Source organism: Falco cherrug, chromosome 2, assembly GCF_023634085.1.
Source record: "Falco cherrug isolate bFalChe1 chromosome 2, bFalChe1.pri, whole genome shotgun sequence".
NCBI lineage: Eukaryota > Metazoa > Chordata > Aves > Falconiformes > Falconidae > Falco > Falco cherrug.
The window spans coordinates 1,239,006-1,256,087 of NC_073698.1; the positions used below are offsets into that span (position 1 = coordinate 1,239,006).

A 17,082-nucleotide genomic window follows, 5' to 3' on the forward strand; every position below is an offset into this window, starting at 1 on the left:
TGCCCTGCCCCGGTCCCTTGTGCGTCCCAGCCCCCTGAGCGTGGGTCCCAGGCCAGAGATCCCCTGGGTCCCATCCGCGTTGGGAGCTGACGGCCCCCCAGGACCCCCTGCCCCCAAGAAACCCCCTCCTGGTGGCCTGCCAGCCCTGGGCCCCCTCCAGGCGCCCATTCCTACGCGTGTCCCTGACCCCGACAGGAGTCCCAGCCCCTCCGCCTCACAGGGACACCTCACAGGATCCCCTCGCAGGGACCCCTCACAGGGACACCTCGCAGGGACCCCTCACAGGGACCCCTCGCAGGGACCCCTCACAGGGACCCCTCGCAGGGACACCTTGCAGGATGCCCTCACAGGATCCCCTCACAGGATCTCCTCAGAGGGACCCTCACAGGGACCCCTCACAGTAAGCCCTCGCAGGGACACCTCACAGGGACCTCGCATCAGTGGCCGCCCCGTGCCCGGCCCAGAGGCCATGGGCAGACCCTGGAACACCGGAGGGTCCCTCTGACCATCAGGAAACGCTGCTCCCTGCGCGCGTGCCCGAGCCCTGGCAGCAGCTGCCCACTTTATGCGATACTGTAAAGTCAGTCACGGAGAAAAGCTAAGACTGGATTTGAAGTTTAGCCCCTCCGCCTCACGCCCGGTCCCGTATCGGCCTGGAGCCCCCCCCCCACGTGTCCCCGTACCCTCACAGGGGCGCCCCTTCCCGCGGCTTCACGCCGGCCCCGGTCCTGCTGCAGGGGGCCCCGCGGGTGTCCCCGAACCCGTCGCGGGAGCGCCACCCCCCCCCCCCCCCGCCGTTGCCATGCAACGTTCTCCCGGCGTTCCAAGCGGCTAAGGCGAGACTCGGCCCGCGCACAGCGGCCGCTGGGATTTGTAGTCCCCCCCGTCACTCTCGCACCCGCCGCGCGTTCCGCCCCGGCAGCAGCCAATGGTGAGGCGGCGGGGGCGGGCCCTGGTATTTCAACCGCAGCGGCGGCAGCTGGGGCTCAGTGCGCGGCTCGCCGAGCGGCCGTTCCCGCCTCGTTCCGGCGTCGGCGGGGTCTTGGCCGCTCTGCCGCTGGGGCTCCGTGGAGGGCCCCCTGGCCGTCGCTGCCGTGTGCCAGCCCCGCACCGAGCACGGCTGCGAGCCACGTTGGCGCTTTGCCGGAGGAAGACCTGAGCCTACAGCCTGCCCGCAGCCGTGTGCCCGGCTGCTGCGGCCCCTTCCCCGCGCCGTCCCCGGCTGACCGCGGCTTCACCTCCCCAGCCGGTAAGAAAAGCTTCGGGGCGAGTCCCGCTCGGTCCGCGTGGCCAGAGCCCTGCGGCGGCTCCGAGCCGGAGTCCTGCCGCGCCGCGTTCTCACGTCTCGCCCGCCCGCGGCCGATCCTCCGTCTCCGGCCGAGCTCAGCGGTGTCCCTTTCCCGGGAGACGGGGGACCCAGCTGGGGTACGGTGGCTCCTGGGGGTCTTCCTTCAGTTCCCGGCTGCTTGCACGCACACACACTCCGCTTTATCCAGCGGTGTGTGATGGCCGTGCCCCCCCGGGGCTGCTCCTGCTGCCCCTGGAGCCGGTTTAGAACTTTCTCCGCTACCTGCAGGGTACGGGCCCCTCGCTGCCGTGCTTGGGGCAGCGCCATCCTGTGGCCTCAACCAGCCTCGGCCTTCCCAGACGCCCCAGGGGTGGCTCCCGAGGGCCCCCGGCGAGGGCCAGGTGTCCCTCCCTCGGCCGCTCCCTGCCGGCGCTGAGCGGCAGCTGGGTCCCTGGGTGCAGGCAGGGCTGTGGCAGCTGCCGCTCTGGACCGAAGGCAGGGGTCCCGCAGCGCCCCGGGCCGGCTGCTGACTGTGGCATCCGCCGGCGGCGGGTTGCGGCGCTGCTCCGGGGGTGAATCCGCAGCCGCTTGGAGGCGGGGGGGGAGTTTCTTGGGAGTCAGCCGTGCTGTGGCTGCAGCCAGGTTAGCAGGAGCCGGGGGGGGGGAACGTTGGCAGCGGGGCCCCCAGCACCCTTCCCTGCCGAGCGGCCGGTGCTGCCGCTGCGCTGGGGCCAAGGGCAGGGCTGTGCCAGCCCCGCCAGCCTTCCGTCAGCCGGGGCGCGGGCAGGGCGCGGGCAGCGAGCGCGGCTGAAGCCGCCGCGGCCCTTTCCCCGCGGCTGCCGGGCGGCGTTCCGCGCTGTGCGCCTTTAAGGAGCGCGGCCGTGGCGCCGTGACGTGGGTGGCACAGGGCCAGGGAGGGCAGCCGCCGCCTGCCAGCCCCGCCGAGGAGAAGCACAACAACGTCTGTGCGTGGCCGCCGGCTGCCAGCGCTCATGGCGGATTCAACCCGGCACGCCCCCGGTAAGGCGCCGACGAAGACTTTATCCCGCTCCCTCGTTTGCTTGCGGCGGGGCAGAGGCTCACCGTCTCCCGGTGCGGAGCCGCAGCGTGCGGCTCCCGCCCCGGTGCGCCGTGACCCCTGCGCTGTGACTCCCCGACTCGCATCGGGGCGCGGGCGACCGAGCGGGCTTCGCCACCGTCCGGGCGCTCGGGCTGTGCCCCCCGGGCGCGGGCCCGGCCCTGCCGGGGGGGCAGCAGCGGGTCGCCCGCCCTGCCTGGGTGAGCCGCTGGGCGCTTCCCGCAGCGCGACCCCCCGCCCGGGCTGGCTGGCGGCCGCGTCCCTCCGGCGGGAGCCGCGGGGCTGCGCAGCGCCGTGTTCGGGACCGAGCGGGCGCTGGCGGGGGGCGGCGAAGGACGATACCGCCAGGGCCGCCGCGGCTCGTTCCGCAGGGCCGGGGCTGGGAAGCGCCCGCAGCAGCTGCCGCGCTCGGTGCGGGTGCAGCGGGCTCCCCGCCGCTGCCCCTCTGCTGCGGCCTGGATCCGGGCAGCGCCGGCGGCGCTGGCCGAGCGCTCGGGGCGGCTGGTGTCGGCAGCGACGGGCCGGGCTGTGGCGAGGGCAGGAGCGGGCAGCCTCGCTCATCCCAGCCTCTCGCCGGGCACCGGCGCTCCCGCAGACCGGCGCGGGTAGCGCCCAGCGCGGCGCTGCCGGGGGCGCTCGGCAGGATGCGGCCGTCTCTGGCGGGAGCTGGCGTTCAGGGCGCGCGTTTCGCCAGGGCGGTTCGGGAGGGCTTTGGGGGAGAGGCCCCGGCCCGGGCGTGCTGCCCCCCTGGCTGTGGGGCCGAAGGGGCGCTGCGTGCCGAGAGGCCGTGTGCCACGGCTGTGGGGGAGAGGAACTGGTTTTCAGGCAGATTGCAGGGAGGACCTGTCCTGCCGAGGATCCTGCGCTCCCCAGCCGAGCTGACAGAGGCAGTGGGAGCTCCGTGTCCCCCAGAGCCGTTGTGGCTGTCATGTGCTGGGTGTTCCCAGGAAAAGCTGTGGATCCCAGGCAGGCTCCTGGCCCGTCAGGGTGCAGCACGGGGCAAGGAGCTGAGGAGCACCCTCCCCATCTGGGTGATTTTTGGTGGGGGCCCTGCTTGGCCTCTGCCACTGTTCAGGTCTGTTCCCACCAGCTCCCTTGCCGGGAGGACTACCTCGGTGACACGGGATGGCCAGCATGGAGGTGGAGGTTGCCAGAGAGTGCCTGGCAGCGATCCCCCATCCTGGGAACAGGGGGGGGGCTCATCCCCACCCCCATTCAGTGCAGCAGTGCCTGGGGGCTCCCCCCACCCCTGGCAGGTGGTTCTCCTTAGCACTGGTGTCAGTGGGAAGGGGAGCTGGCAGTGCTCAGATGGCTTGGCTGCTGCCTCACCGGGCTTGTTTTGGGCCTGGTGGCCTTTGCAGGCTCCTTCCAGCCCCTGTGGCTGTGTCCTGGCTGGGGGCAGAGTGGGCAGCCAGCCTGCCCCCTGAGGGGTCCCAGCAGCCGGGTGGTGGGGGAGGAGGGAGCCCTGGTTCCCACCCTGCTGGCATTTTGGGGGCCAGTGGCCATGCAGCTGGGAGGACAGCTGAGCAGCTTTGGGCAGTACCGCGGTGGGAGCTCAGCCCCTTCCTGGGTGGGCAGGGCCAGCTCCAGGCCCCCAGCAGCCTGGGTTCCCTCCTTTTTTTCTGTGGTGATGTCCAAGTGCCAACTCTGAGTGGGACAGACACAGTCCATAACCTTGCAGAGGGCAATGCTGTAGGACACTGAGTGCTGAGCACTGTTTGTATCTTCCTGTACGGCTCCTGTGCCAAAAAAAAGCACCAAACCGGCATGGATGACCCTTCTCTAGAGCACAAAAACATGGGAGTTTTTTCCCTGTTTGTGCTGCTGTAGCTGCCAAGTCATAAAAGCAGCAACACCATCCAGATCCCCTCAGCCCAGGACTGAGTGCTGTCCCCTGTAAGCTCTTCTGTAAGAGCAGGGCTGCCTTATGCCTGCCAGGCTCTTGGCAGCATCCCAGCCTTTGTGGCACAAGCTGCTTTTGCTGGAGGAGTGAGGCAGGTGGGATGTGTGCAGCTTTGTGGTGGGAGTGGAGTGCCGGGGCAGGGTTGTAAGGCAGGTTTATGGCTCCCTGGCCTGGAATTTGTTGTTCCTGTGCACCTGGGATTTCAGCTGCTAAACCCTCCCTTCTGGTATTAATGTGAAGATCACAGCCTGCTTTTCACTTGTGCTTTGCAGCACCGTTGTCTGCATCCAGCAGCAGCTCCGAGGAGCACTTGCCTGGTTTCTCTGACTGTATTATGGCTTTGACCCCACCACAGCTGTGCTTGTGCATGGTCCATCCTGCCAGACCCCAAGTGAGCACAGCTTGTGGCTTTGGGGCTTTTCTGCTTTCCAAAGCAGACAGGGCAGCTTGGGGTTTGCTGTGCCTGGCCCCATGGTGGACCAAGGGGACCCTTCCCCGTTAATCTGGAGCCAAGCATGATGCTGAAAGCCTTGCTGATGGGAGCCAAGACAGCTCTGATGCTGTTGTTGCAACTCTGAGATGGCTGTTGGTCCCCCTGCCAAATGATTTGGAGCAGGCTGGCAGGTGTAGGAGTCTTGCCATCAGCATCTAAAGCTGTCTCCACCCTGGGGTTTTCCCCAGACACACATGGAGCCTCCAGGATCCTTCTTCCCTCTCCTGTTCCCTTATATATCCTGGGCAACAAGAGCCATGACTGAAGCAACACCCATGCTGAGCACCAGTGCTGGCAGCCTGGCTCTTCCCTCTCCTGCTCCAAAGGTTTTCTAAGCAGCGGCTCCTCACCAGCTTGGAAGAAGGAAACGCATCCCCCGCTGTGCTGTTGGCAGGGTTCAGGTGATATAAAAAGATGGTAACTGGTCCTTTCTTGCCACCTTCCGCAGAGGCTCAGATCACCGTGATGCAGCAGCGGATTGATCACTTAGTTCTGCTCAACAAGAGGCAAGCTGCAGACCAGCTGGAGCCAAAGGAAATGGAGGAGCTGAGGGAGAGGAATGAGAGGTAATCCAGGACGTCTGCTCCCTCCTGCTAGGCAGGTCCTTGTCACTCCCATGTCCCCAGGGTCTGTGTTTGTCTCTTTCCCCAGCAGTGCAGTAAATGGGTGAGGGCAAACCTTCCTCTTGTTCTCTGCCGCCTCTGCAGCTGCACCCTGGAGAGGAGATGGCTTTGGCAGCTGCAGAATCACAGAAGGGTTTAGGTTGGAATGGACCTCACAGACCAGCCAGTCCCACCCCCAGCCCAGGCTGCTCCCAGCCCTGTCCAGCCTGGCCTTGAGCCCTGCCAGGGATGGGGCACCCACAGCTGCTCTGGGCAGCCTGGGCCAGCGCCTCGCCGCCCTCACGGGGAAGGGTTTCTTCCTCATGTCCAACCTAAATCTCCCCTCTCTCAGCTTCAAGCCATTCCCCCCTGTCCCACCACTCCCTGCCCTTGCCCAAAGCCCCTCCCCAGCTTTCCTGTCGGCCCCTCCAGGCACTGGGAGCTGCTCTAAGGTCTCCCCGCAGCCTTCTCCTCCCCAGGCTGCACAGCCCCAGCTCTCCCAGCCTGTCCCCACAGCAGAGGGGCTCCAGCCCTCTGACCAGCTCCGTGGCCTCCGACGGGCCCGCTCCAACAGGTCCGTGTCCCTCTGATGCTGAGGACCCCCGAGCTGGACGCAGCGCTGTGGGGGGGTCTCAGCAGAGGGGCAGAGCCCCCTCCCTCGCCCTGCTGGCCACACAGGGTGAGGGACATGCAGGGACATGCTGAGTCTCTCATCCCCCAGCACCCCCAAGCCCTTGGCAGGGCTGCTCTCCATCCTTTCATCCCCCAGCCTGCATTGACATGAGGGCTTGCCCCCCCACCCCAACACCCAGGCACCAAAGCCCGTAGCCCATCCCAGAGCCGCCCTTGCCCGGGGCTGGAGCACCCCTGGGGTGCTGTGCCCTGCAGCTGCTTGGCTGCTGCCCCACGGGGTGAGAGGCAGAGGGGAGGAAGCGGATAAAAGGCTGCACCTCCTGGGACCCCTGTCCTCTCACACTGCCCACTCAGCTGCCACGCCACGGGTTCTGAAGGGCTGAGCGGTCCTCGGCACAAGGGCACGTAGGGGGCACAAAGAGCCCCACAGCAGCTCAGGCTTCCTCGGGGTGGCCAGGCGATGGCTGCAGCCCCAGCCAACTGCAAGAGCATTGGAAGTAAGCTCCCCCAAGCCACCCCCTGTCTTTCCCTCCAGTCCCCAGTGAGCCCTGGGCTGCAGGGCACAGCAAACCATATCTCTTTCTGCAGGGGATCCCTGTCCTGCCCCACACCCAGGGGACCCACCACTCACTGTCAAGGTCGGTGGGGTCTTGTCCCCGGAGTGAAGCGAGAGGTCACCCAGGGAGTGGGCACTGGTCCCCAGGTGGAGTTGCCTGTGGCTGTGGCGAGGAGCGAAGTGGAGGCTCTCCAGGGATTCTGCCTTGCGGGGCAGCTGCTTGGATGCCAGTGACTCTTCATTGCCTGGTGGCACCGAGGCCTCCAGCTGTGGGCAGCCAGCCTTCCTGCAGATGGGGCATGACAGCAGCACGGACAGGCTTACCAAGCCCTCGGGGAACAGCAAGAACTGGGGACACTGGGGGTTTTAGCAACGCTGGCAGCAGGACGACCTCTGCTGAGCTGCAGTGTGCTGGTACCTGGTGGCATTAAGTGGCTGTGCTTCACCAACGCCGAGGTCAAGGCTGTCAGTGCTGAGATCAGCAGGGTTCTGGCAGAAAGTCTCCTGGCCCTTCAGCGTGTCTGCTGCCCCCTGGAACTTGCCAAGCTCCTGTAGCTGCTGATTGGCAAGCTCCACCTGGATGGGAAGGAAGGGATGGATCCTCAGAGAGCCAGCAACAAAGGGGAGGAGGAGGAAGGGTGTGGAGTCCTGCTGTGCTGTGCCCACCTGAGCCTCCAGACTGCAGACCTGGCTGGTGAGGTTCTGGCAGCTCAGTTCTGACTCCCTGACCTGCAGGATGCTCTGCTCCAGCTCCTTGGCCAACCTCTCTGACTCCATCCGCAGCTCCGCATTCTCTTTCTGCAGTTGCTCCATGGCCTTCAGCTTCTCTGCCAGATCCTGGTTCTGCTGCTTCTCTGCATCATAGCACATTTTTGCTTTCTCCATCTAGGATGTCAAGGAGAGAAAACCCATCAAGCTTCCTCATGGGGCACGGGGGCAGCAGGGCCATGCCAGCCCCTGCCATACCTGCTCTTTGTAGTGCTTGGCTGCCTGTTCCTTCTGGGTGAGCTGTGCCTGAAGCTCTGCCACCTTCTCCTGCTGGCGGGTGGCCTCTGCCCGCAGTTCCCCTTCCAGCACCTGTGGGCAGGGAAGAAATTGCCTTAGCGGCACCCCACACCCCTGCCTCCCCCAGCTGAAGCCCCTGGAGAGCCACCAACAGCTCGAGGGCTGGCCAAGAGCTCAGCCCTGCAGGATTTTGGCCCCTGTTTACCTTAACTCTCTGCTCCTGGGTTTGGACAGCCTTCTCGTGCTGGGTCAGCTTTTCATTCAGCTCCTCCACCTGAAAGTATGGGTCGGTCAGACCAGCTCCAGGCACAAGACTCCCATCTACAATCTTCCAGTGGAGGAGCATGTCCCTCCCCTCCAGCTCCGGGAGCAGGACACCGGAGGTTTCCTGCCCCGGGGGGCTGTTCAGCCGTACCTTCACGGAGCAAGCTCCCAGTACTTCAGGTACCACACTTGAGGCAGGCAAACACAGCTGCTCCATGTTAGTCTTTGCAGGGAGGAGGCTTGCACTACCCAAGTGTAAGGACAGTGAGACTCTTCTCAACATACTGTCAACGATGGCAATTCTGTCCGCACCTCCTCTGCCCCCAAAGCTTCTGTCACTGATTGCAGCGACCCTCACAACACGGGACCAAGCATGGGAACAGGACAACTCGGACAATGATTCCATTGACACTGATAAACCTTTTGATCCAGGTCCTATAGATCTGGAAAAGGAGCTAGACCTTTCCCCCACCCTCCTCGTCTCTCCCGATGCATTGATTGTATTTTTGGGGAGGGTGAAAGGGGGTCTGAGGGATTGGTGGCAGGAATGCAAGTGGGAAACCCTTAAGTGAGGGGGTTTGGGCCTTGATTGAAAACCTTAATTGGGGAATTGCTGTTAATTCTATTACGTATACCTTGTTTTTTACAGTGCTTATGAAAACTAATGACTTGTTTGGTTTCAAAGGTTCTTTTTGTGCAACAGGAAGGGGGAGACACAGGAGCGGGCTGGAAATTAGGATTGTGCGTGGCAATCAGCTGAGGGGAATGTGCTCGAGCTTGTAGGTCACTAACCCTGGGAGGACAAGGAGTGTGAATAGACACAACAATTAACATGATGAGTCATGCTGAGAGAGGATAGGGGAGTGGGGGACGGATGGCGCCAAGGAGAGGTAACACCTTGCTGTTAATTGATGGCAGTTAACCACCAATCGGGGATTGCCTGGTATGCAAGGCTTAGCTTCAAGAACCAATCTGTTTAAAACGCGCAGCTTCTGAAAGTATAAACTTGTGCTTCTGTACAATAAATTGACATTTGCTTGCATCAAGCTGCGTCCTGTCTCCATCGCAGCATACAAGGAGTCATGTTGTTTCTGCTAGGTATTGAAAAAGCAAATTTAATGCAAGAGCCCGTCTTAGCTTTTGGGGTTTAATTTTGAAGGAAAGCATGATTATCCATGAGTATTTATCAGCTTCACATAAAGGAATACTGAAAAAAACAATTTTTTAAATCAATTACCAAAATGTCCCAGTTTCACGGGATCATCGTTGGGGAAGGCATGTCTGACTGCGGGGCTCCCATTCCCTCCATTACATCATTTACTTGTCTTAAATCTTTTAACAAATGCCATTTGCCTGATTTCTTTTTTTTTAATCACAAACACAGGGGTATTCCAAGGACTGTAGGAAGGTTCTAGGTGTCCTTGTGCTAATTGTTCTTTAACTAATTGTTGGAGGGCTACACATTTTTCCTCAGGAAGGGGCCACTGTTCCACCCAAACAGGGGTATCTGCCAGCCAAGTCAAAGGCAGGGTAGGTCTTCGTATGCCCTCCATCGCAGTGGCCCTATTAAAAATCCTTCTGGGTACCAATAACAACTTCCCCACTGTCCGCAAACATCCCGTCCCCACAAATTCATAGGGACATCAAGCACATAGGGATGGATTGTTGCTGTCTGGCCTTCAGGGTTTTGAACTTGTACCATATACTGACCTTGGACACTGTGTCACACCACCCACTCCCACCAATATGGAACCTGCTGAGCAGACAGGCCAAGTGTGAGGCCAGATGTGCACAGATGTAACAGTCGCATCTGCTCCCATGTCAATCATTCTGGGCACCCATGTTGCAGGAGGAGTCCCTTTGGCAAAGGTGATTTTACAGGTTAGAATTGGTTGAGCATTTTGTATGCTCTTGAGTCCAGACAATTTGTGGTGTTCCTGTCAAACCGAACCCTTCTTTGCCCCAGACTTTGTCATGGGCGTAATTAAGTTGTGCCTGGAAAGGAATTAATTGTGCGGTCCAGTTACCTTCAGGAATTGACATGGGGGGGTGGGGGTCCACACCATTGCTTGAATCTGACCCATGTAATCGGCATCAATGACTCCTGGTGAGACAAACCACCCTTGTAATGTTGCACTAGAACATCCAAGCAACAGCGCACTCATTTTATTGCCGATGGGTCCCACAGCATTCGGTACTTTATCATCCTCTATTGTGAGCAGCTGCTGTGGTAACATCTATCCGGCGCTCCCTGAAGTTCGGGCTGTGACTTGGCTGCATAAGCCTGGAATTGTTGTGGAGGATTCATTTGTATCGTCACACGGTTCCTCCCCACGTTCCTCCTCCCGTTTCCCTGCTTTCTGTTGCCACCTACAAGTAACTGTCCTTGAGCGTTAAATTTAGATCTACAGTATTTTGTAAAATGCCCTGGTTTCTTACATCGACTGTATACCAAACAGTATATCCATTCATTCTATTAAAGTGGGATTACAATGCACCATGCCTGCAATCACCTTTCTACAATCCTCATTCACATTGTCCTTAGCTAATTGAAGTAACAATGCTTCCTTGGCTGACCCATTCTGTATTTGCTCGTCCAAGGCGTCTCTCAACCTATCCAGGAATGACACGTATCCCTCATTTGGGCCTTGTTTTATCGTGGTCCATGACGGTTGTGGAGTGCCATGATCTGGAACTTGCAATAAAGCTTGGAGAGCTAATTCTTTTCCCTGCTGCAGGGGATGTAAGTGAGCTTGTAACTGAGGAGACTTAACTGGAGCCTCCCCCATCAATTGTGGAATCCCTGCCCCAAAACGTGGATTGTCCTGGGGTATTCTAAATTCATCAGTGATTGCTCATTTGCCAAGCGCCTCCAATTTGACTCAAACATTAACATTTGCATAGGGGTCAATATAATTTGCACAACTGAACAGCAATCATGAGCAGTAAGCTCTGCTGTGAAAATACTATGTAACAATGATTGAACATAAGGTGGGCCTATTCCATGCTGTATATGAGTTGATCTTAACTCTATCACTCCCCAGTTGAAAGGTTCCCACTCGGGGGGAGCTTTACCATCCTTTCGAAGCACTGGGCAGGCTAACACCCTGCCCCCCATGGCGGTTGCAGCATCGATATCCCCTTCCGCAAGTGCTTGCTCCTGCATCTTTTTCCAGAACCACAGAAGAATCTGTGTTCCCGGACAGGGTGGTCCAGATGTGGCCAGAGGTGGGTCGCTTTACAGCAGCATTGGTCTCAGACAGAGCATGGGTTAACGCTTGGGGAAACAATGCTGGAAAAGTCCCATTTCTCTGCCCAGCTTAGTTTGCCCCCACAGTCTCAGCCTGAGCTGCCCAGGGACCCTGCAGAGGCCTCGTGGCTGTGACCGGGGTGGGCTGGGGGCTCCCTGAGCATCCCCCAGAGCAGGGAGAGCCTGGCTGGGCAGGAGCTCTCAGCAGCCAGGGTCTGGCAGCCGTCTCCCCTTGCCGAGACCCACTGTGGTGTGTCAGCCCCGCAGCGGGCACGGCTGCAAGCCACATGGGCGCTTTGCCGGCTGAAGGCCTGAGCCTGCGCGGCCTCAGCTTTGTGCCCTGGTTTCTGTAACTTACAGCCACACGCTACAGCAAAGCGTGGTCATCTTGTCCCTTTGCTCAGCCAGCAACCCCCCCTTGACAGAACAGTGCGCCACAAATGTGTATAGAGCCCTATCTATGTGGTGGCATCATTCAACACCACCCCATGCCCTTTTATTTTTTTTTCTCTGGAGGCTTTGAATCTCTTCAAAATCAAAAGCCTCATTTAGATCAGATAACTATAATACTTGCTCGCGTTGCAACATAGATTTCCGGGGAGGTTCCATCTGATACAGCTACATGTTGTCAACAAAACTACGACAGCGATACCTATAACAAGGACAGTCTGTAAGGGATTCGCTAGCCGTCCGGTTGTTGACCGCCCGCCCAACTCTTGAGGCAGCCCTTTGCATCTCATCCAGTTGTTTCTGGAGATCCTCAGTAGCATTTGGGACATGTAAGCAACAGTGCCCAGCATCTAGTTTTACGTACCCGCATACTCCATGTGCTTCAGCTAGTAATAAAGCTAACACCAGCCAATTCTGTAAAACACTTTTTCTATTTGCTTCTACTTGTTCACCCATCAGTTTGAATCCCTTTTCAGTTGCTTTAGATAGTGCAACCGAGGGCAATCAGCTCGGCTTCCCGAGCAGAGACCTTTGCGGGCAAAGCTTGTGATTCTGTTAACCTCGTCGATGGCAGTTCCAGCGCACCCAGGCAATCGTTATCCCTCTCGGGGGCAGCTGCTGCCGTCAGCATACAGCTCCCAGCCTGCTTCTTGAGATCTGGGGGCTGGAGCAGACTTCCTCAATGGTCCGGGGCCAGCCGACGTCCTCCTTTTTGTTTCAGTACCGTCATGACCAAGTGTGGTACCTAGGCGGTAACCTTCTGCCCCACGGGAACTTAGGGGCCTCGTGAATCAGCAGCCCAGTTGCTGCTGCTGCTTGAAGGCATCCAGGCCATCCTGAGCTCAGCTCATCCAGCTGTTGGGAGAAGTAAGCTACAGCGTGCCACTGGGGCCCTAAAAACTTGTACCACTACTCCTAAGGCCGTACTTTCTCTCTCCTGGGTGAAAAGATCAAAGGTCTTTATTAAAAGCATGGGTAATGCCGGCACGGGGGCCTCCGTCAGAGCTCGCTCCAGGCGCTTGAAAGCAGCGTTACCCCCTTCTGTCCAGTCAATGCAGCCACTGCAGGAAGCTTTCAGTAGCTCATACAGCGGCTTCACAACGAATCCGTAATTGGCTCTCCGAAGCCGACACCATGCCGCCATTCTGCCAGATGCTGGTACGGAAGCTGCACAGGGCTACTTGTGCCCGGGCCCATGTCCGCATCTTGGTCTTTGTCCCCATCCACAGCCTTGTCCGTGTGCGCACCTTCCCCCGGCAGCTCGGCTCTAAGGCCCTGGGGCCACACTCTGGTCCCCAGCAGCCCTGGCACCCCCTGGCTGGGGCTGCTCCTCTTCCCTGGTGAGCAGGGGGGAAGGAACCCTGGGGAGGGCCCCAGCACAGGCCGCCCCTCGCCACTTGGCCATCAGCACTTGCAGAAACGTTTGGTACCCCATGGCCATCACGAGGGTGTCCTGGACGATGCGCGTGAGCTCTTCAGCGAGGTTACGCGTGACCGTGGCTGAGGGGCTGCAGGGGGTGGCTCCACATCGACGGGGCTCTGCGGCCTGTCCCTGCCATCCGTGGGGAACTCCTTGTGCTTTGGCCCCTCTGGCAGCTCCAGTGGGATGGCCTGGCCAAGGGTGAGCCCCGGCTTCCCCACCAGCACCCAGGTGGCTCTGGGGGACCGGGCAAGTCCCATGCGCGTTACTGCGGCTGGCTCTGCCATCGCACCAGGCCACGGCTCCGGGACACAGCAGAGGGAGCCCAGGGAAGAGGAGCCGCTGCATGACGGGGATGGCAGCGGGGCCTGTGGGGACTGGCGCTCCCTCCTCAGAGCATCTGCACTTGCCCGGCACTGGAGGACTGTGGCATACGAGGCACGGACCTTGCAAGGGTTGTGAGGCAAAGACATTTATTGTTACTTAGTTACAGCTTTTATAATTTATACTCTGTACGTGCGCTGCTAAAAGCTTTATTATTTCTGAAGCTCTACTGTCCATGCACCCAGCCCCTGCTCACTACAGGCGACTCTGCTGTTCCCGCTGTTCCCTTATCTTCTAGAGGTGAGATCATGTTCCCCCTTGTTTCTGTCTCATCCAGGTTTATTCTCATACTCCCTCAAAGTTATTTACATCTTTGCTGCAGGATCAGAGCTGCACATCGTCAAAGCAAGGCCACAGCTGCACATTATCACTGTCAAACACCACACTGTCTCCGTTCTCTAAAGAGGATGGGGAAGAACGAAGGCTCTTGCCCTGCAGTGCTCATGCACATCAGCAAGCCCATGGGCAAAGTTCCAGCTTCTGCAAGTGAGGATCAGCACGTTCCCTGCACAGCAACTGGGAGGGTAGTTGTGTGTCAGGTTGTCCTTCGAGGAGCCTGGCCTCTTCCTCAGCCAAAGTGCCAGGGGTCACAGAACCACACCATGGTCAGGGCTGGAGGGGACCTCTGGAGATGGTCTAGTCCAACCCCCGGCAAAAGCAGGCCCTCCTGGAGCAGGCTGCACAGAATTGTGTCCAGGTGGTGCTGGCACGTCTGCAGAGGAGGGGGCTCCACAGCCTCTGGGCAGCCTGTGCCAGTGATCTTACTGGGAGCGCTGTGCCAGGGTCCCTGCGCCAGGGGACAAGAGTCTGGTCCGGCTGCAATGTCGGGCACTGCAAGGGGCAGGGAGATGATGAGCACAACAAGCCCCTGCCACGCTCCCTCCCTCCACGCGTCACAGCGCCTGTCCCCAAGTCCCCAGTGGCTGTGGGAGCCACCACGCCCTGGGCACCCTGTCCCCCCGCTGCCCCCCTCACCGCTGTGCGTGCCGCTGCAGTCCCTGCACTCCCAGGACTCGGTGGCATCTTCCAGGGCAGAGCAGCACTGGTGGGTCCCACGGGACCCACAGGAGCTGCAGACCAGGACTCTCCAGGGTCTGGGGAGAGCAACGGTACCCACTGCCACCAAAGGTCCCCGAGCTGTGGGCCGACAGCCCCGGCACTGTGCCGAGCCCAGCTCTCCCCTGCTCCCGTCCTGGCAGCCGGGGCTGAGCTGCCAGAACGCACCCTGCGCCATGCCTGGCTCAGCATCCCAGGGAACCTCCACCCCTGCCCGTCAGAGGAGACGAAGGCATCGTGTCCTCACTGGGGCTGCGGGGTCCGGGGCCACCGGCACTCACCCCGCCTGCTCTGCCTGGTCGCGGCCCAGAGGGCACAGGCACTGGTCGGCGTCGCAGGAGCTCTGCCAGAGCACCAAGTCGAGGAGAGAGCCCTCCTCCTCCCAGGCAGCATCCCTGTGGGAAGAGGGGAGCACTCAGCACCAGGGGCATGGGGGACACCCCGTCGGCACCCAGGAGGGCTGGAGGGGATCCGCTGGGGTATTGCGGAGGGCAAGGGAGGCAGCCGGGAGGGTACCGACCTGTCGGGGATTTTGATGCCCAAGCGGAACATCTCTGCCTGGAAGGCTGTCATGTCCCGGCACAGAGGGCACCGAAAGTGGTGCAGGCCCGAGCGCAGCGCCTGGCCCTAGGGCAGAGGTGGCATCGGCATCAGCAGTGGCGGGACGGACCCGTTCGCTCCCCGGAGCTGGGTGACAGGGTGACCACCGGGCTGACCATGTCAGGGACCGGGGACAATGCAGTGGCGGTGGAACCAGGTGCTGGCGCGGCTGGGGCAGACCATGGTGGTATAACAGGGCCGCCCCGCCACCTCGTCCCGGCAGATTAGGCAGAGGGTCTGGTCCCGCTGCGTCGCCCTCACTCGCTGCACCGGCCGGTGCCTCCAGCAGAAGGACCTCCGGGATGGAGGTGGCAGTTCAGCCCCAGCCCTCTTCCTCCTCTTCCTCCCCCTCCTTCTCCTTCTCCTCCTCCTGCACAGCCCCACAGCAGGCCCAGCGGGGCAGCCACACTCACCTGTACTCCCCGAAGAACTGGGAGACGCAGCCCCGCTCGCTGCCACAGGGCAAGTGGAACGTCCAGCGGCAGCGCCGGCCGCAGCAGGAGATGGAGGCGCCCGGCAGCCGGCAGATGCAGCACCTCTGGGAACGGCACGGAGGTGGATGGCGTCAGCACCACATGCCCCTGGGGATCCCGGTTTGCCCTCACCATGAAGACCCGTGCTATGTTTTGGGGGGCCACCAGGCCAAGGACACCGGGCCACTGATAAAGCAACCGCTCCTCTCCAAGTCCCCAACTCCCACAGAAATGGGTCGTTTTGAATCACGGAGGACCTGGCGGTTGCTTGCAGCCGGCTGCCAGAGCATCCCTAGGGGTTGCCGGCCCGTGCAGCGCGGCACGTGGGGCATGGGCACAGCGCTGGGGGCATGTGGCCCCCAGCCTCATCTTCTCTGCTGTCCGTTTCATCACCCGCCTGACGTCGCGGAGACTTGAGAAAGCCGTAGAAGCCATGTTGATCGGCCCCTCTCTGTCTGAGCCTGCTGGCGTGGAACTGCAAGAGGGGAACAGAGGGCATGTGCCAGGGGCTGCCGGCGATGCGGGGCTGGGAACTGGGGGCCGTTGGGGGTGTCGAGCCCCAGGGACTCACCACGCAGTTCTCGTGGACACAGAGTTCATGCTTTTGGCGCAGCTCCCCAGCGATGTCCGGGTCGCAGTCTGGTGGAGACGACGCCACTGCTGGCCCCACCGCGTCTGCTTCTACAAGCCCCCGTGGTGGCAGTGTTAGTGAAGAAGAGCAATGGGTTCCCCTGCCAGTGAGCGGCTGGGGGGTGCAGGGCTGGGAGCCTCCCGCAGTGCCCCCCCATCTGGAATGTTAAATATTTCCTCTGCCCCGGTGCTGTGACTTATCCATCCATCTATCTCCGCAGGTGGGAGTGTGACACCGTCAGTGCCCGACCCCAGTGGGGACGGGCTGGCACTGGGCACTGCTGGCACCCACAAAATGGGGGGTGGTCGTGTCTGGCACCCCAGTGGTTGCGCTGCCTTCGGAGGACCGGGCTGGGCTGGAGAAAGGGGCTGGCAGGAACCTCACTGGGTGCAACAAGTGCCGAGTCCTGCCCCTGGGGAGGAACAAGCCCCGGCACCAGCACAGGCTGCGGACGCCCGGCTGGAAAGCAGCTTGGCAGAGAGGGGCCTGGTGGGCACCTCAACCAGCTGCCCATTGAGCAGGGGGTCTGGACCCCTTGGAAAGGCGGGATCCGGTTTGTATCGAGACCCCACGGTGAGCCCATATACCACAAATTTAACGTCCCATTGTCCCCAGGTTGGCCTGTTCAGATTCGTAGCAAATGGGGTATGGGCTTGGTCCCTTCCATATTGTTTTGTCCAATGCATGTAACAGAGTTGATACACGGGAGATAAATCCTCGAGCCCATGAGAACACTCCCCTAAGGAACTGTTCACAAACAATGAGCTGTGAAACATGGTCGTGGGACCCAGTGGAAGGAAACCTGGTGTGTCCCAGAGCTTCAAACCCATATTTGCCATATGTGTACTTGTTGGGGTTTTCCTGCACCAGGGTTTAAACCTGGAGATCCCACATGTTATGGAAAAACTACCCATTGAGAAACAGCGTTGAAGTGTAGAGTTTTGCCTACCCATGAAGCACAGTGGAATTTTGTGTGGGAAGGAAAAGAAAAAACCT

The 17,082-nt window shown here is 60.6% G+C and overlaps 2 protein-coding genes and 1 long non-coding RNA gene across 3 annotated transcripts; 1 reads left to right on the forward strand and 2 right to left on the reverse strand.

The window, feature by feature from the left end:
• Window positions 1–979: 979 nt before the first annotated feature.
• On the forward strand, window positions 980–5,532 carry LOC129735370 (uncharacterized). The gene is made up of 3 exons (XR_008730943.1): window positions 980–1,249; window positions 5,211–5,328; window positions 5,417–5,532. It is a non-coding gene; the product is annotated as an uncharacterized LOC129735370 (long non-coding RNA).
• Window positions 5,533–6,431: 899 nt separating this feature from the next.
• Window positions 6,432–12,666, reverse strand: LOC106631572 (nuclear mitotic apparatus protein 1-like). The gene is made up of 7 exons (XM_055701619.1): window positions 12,430–12,666; window positions 7,764–7,832; window positions 7,520–7,630; window positions 7,220–7,438; window positions 6,972–7,129; window positions 6,569–6,839; window positions 6,432–6,461 (listed from the first exon to the last, which is right to left on the reverse strand). The coding sequence occupies exons 1-7, from the start codon at window positions 12,664–12,666 to the stop codon at window positions 6,432–6,434; spliced, it is 1,095 nt and encodes a 364-aa protein (XP_055557594.1).
• A 706-nt stretch (window positions 12,667–13,372) lies between these two features.
• On the reverse strand, window positions 13,373–16,862 carry LOC129735332 (PHD finger protein 7-like). Its single transcript, XM_055701620.1, is given in 9 exon segments — window positions 13,373–14,420; window positions 14,664–14,777; window positions 14,903–15,009; window positions 15,118–15,277; window positions 15,396–15,518; window positions 15,820–15,866; window positions 15,868–15,930; window positions 16,027–16,186; window positions 16,846–16,862. Coding segments are annotated over 9 exon segments (1,317 nt in total). The 3' UTR covers window positions 13,373–13,894.
• Between the last annotated feature and the right edge of the window lie 220 nt (window positions 16,863–17,082).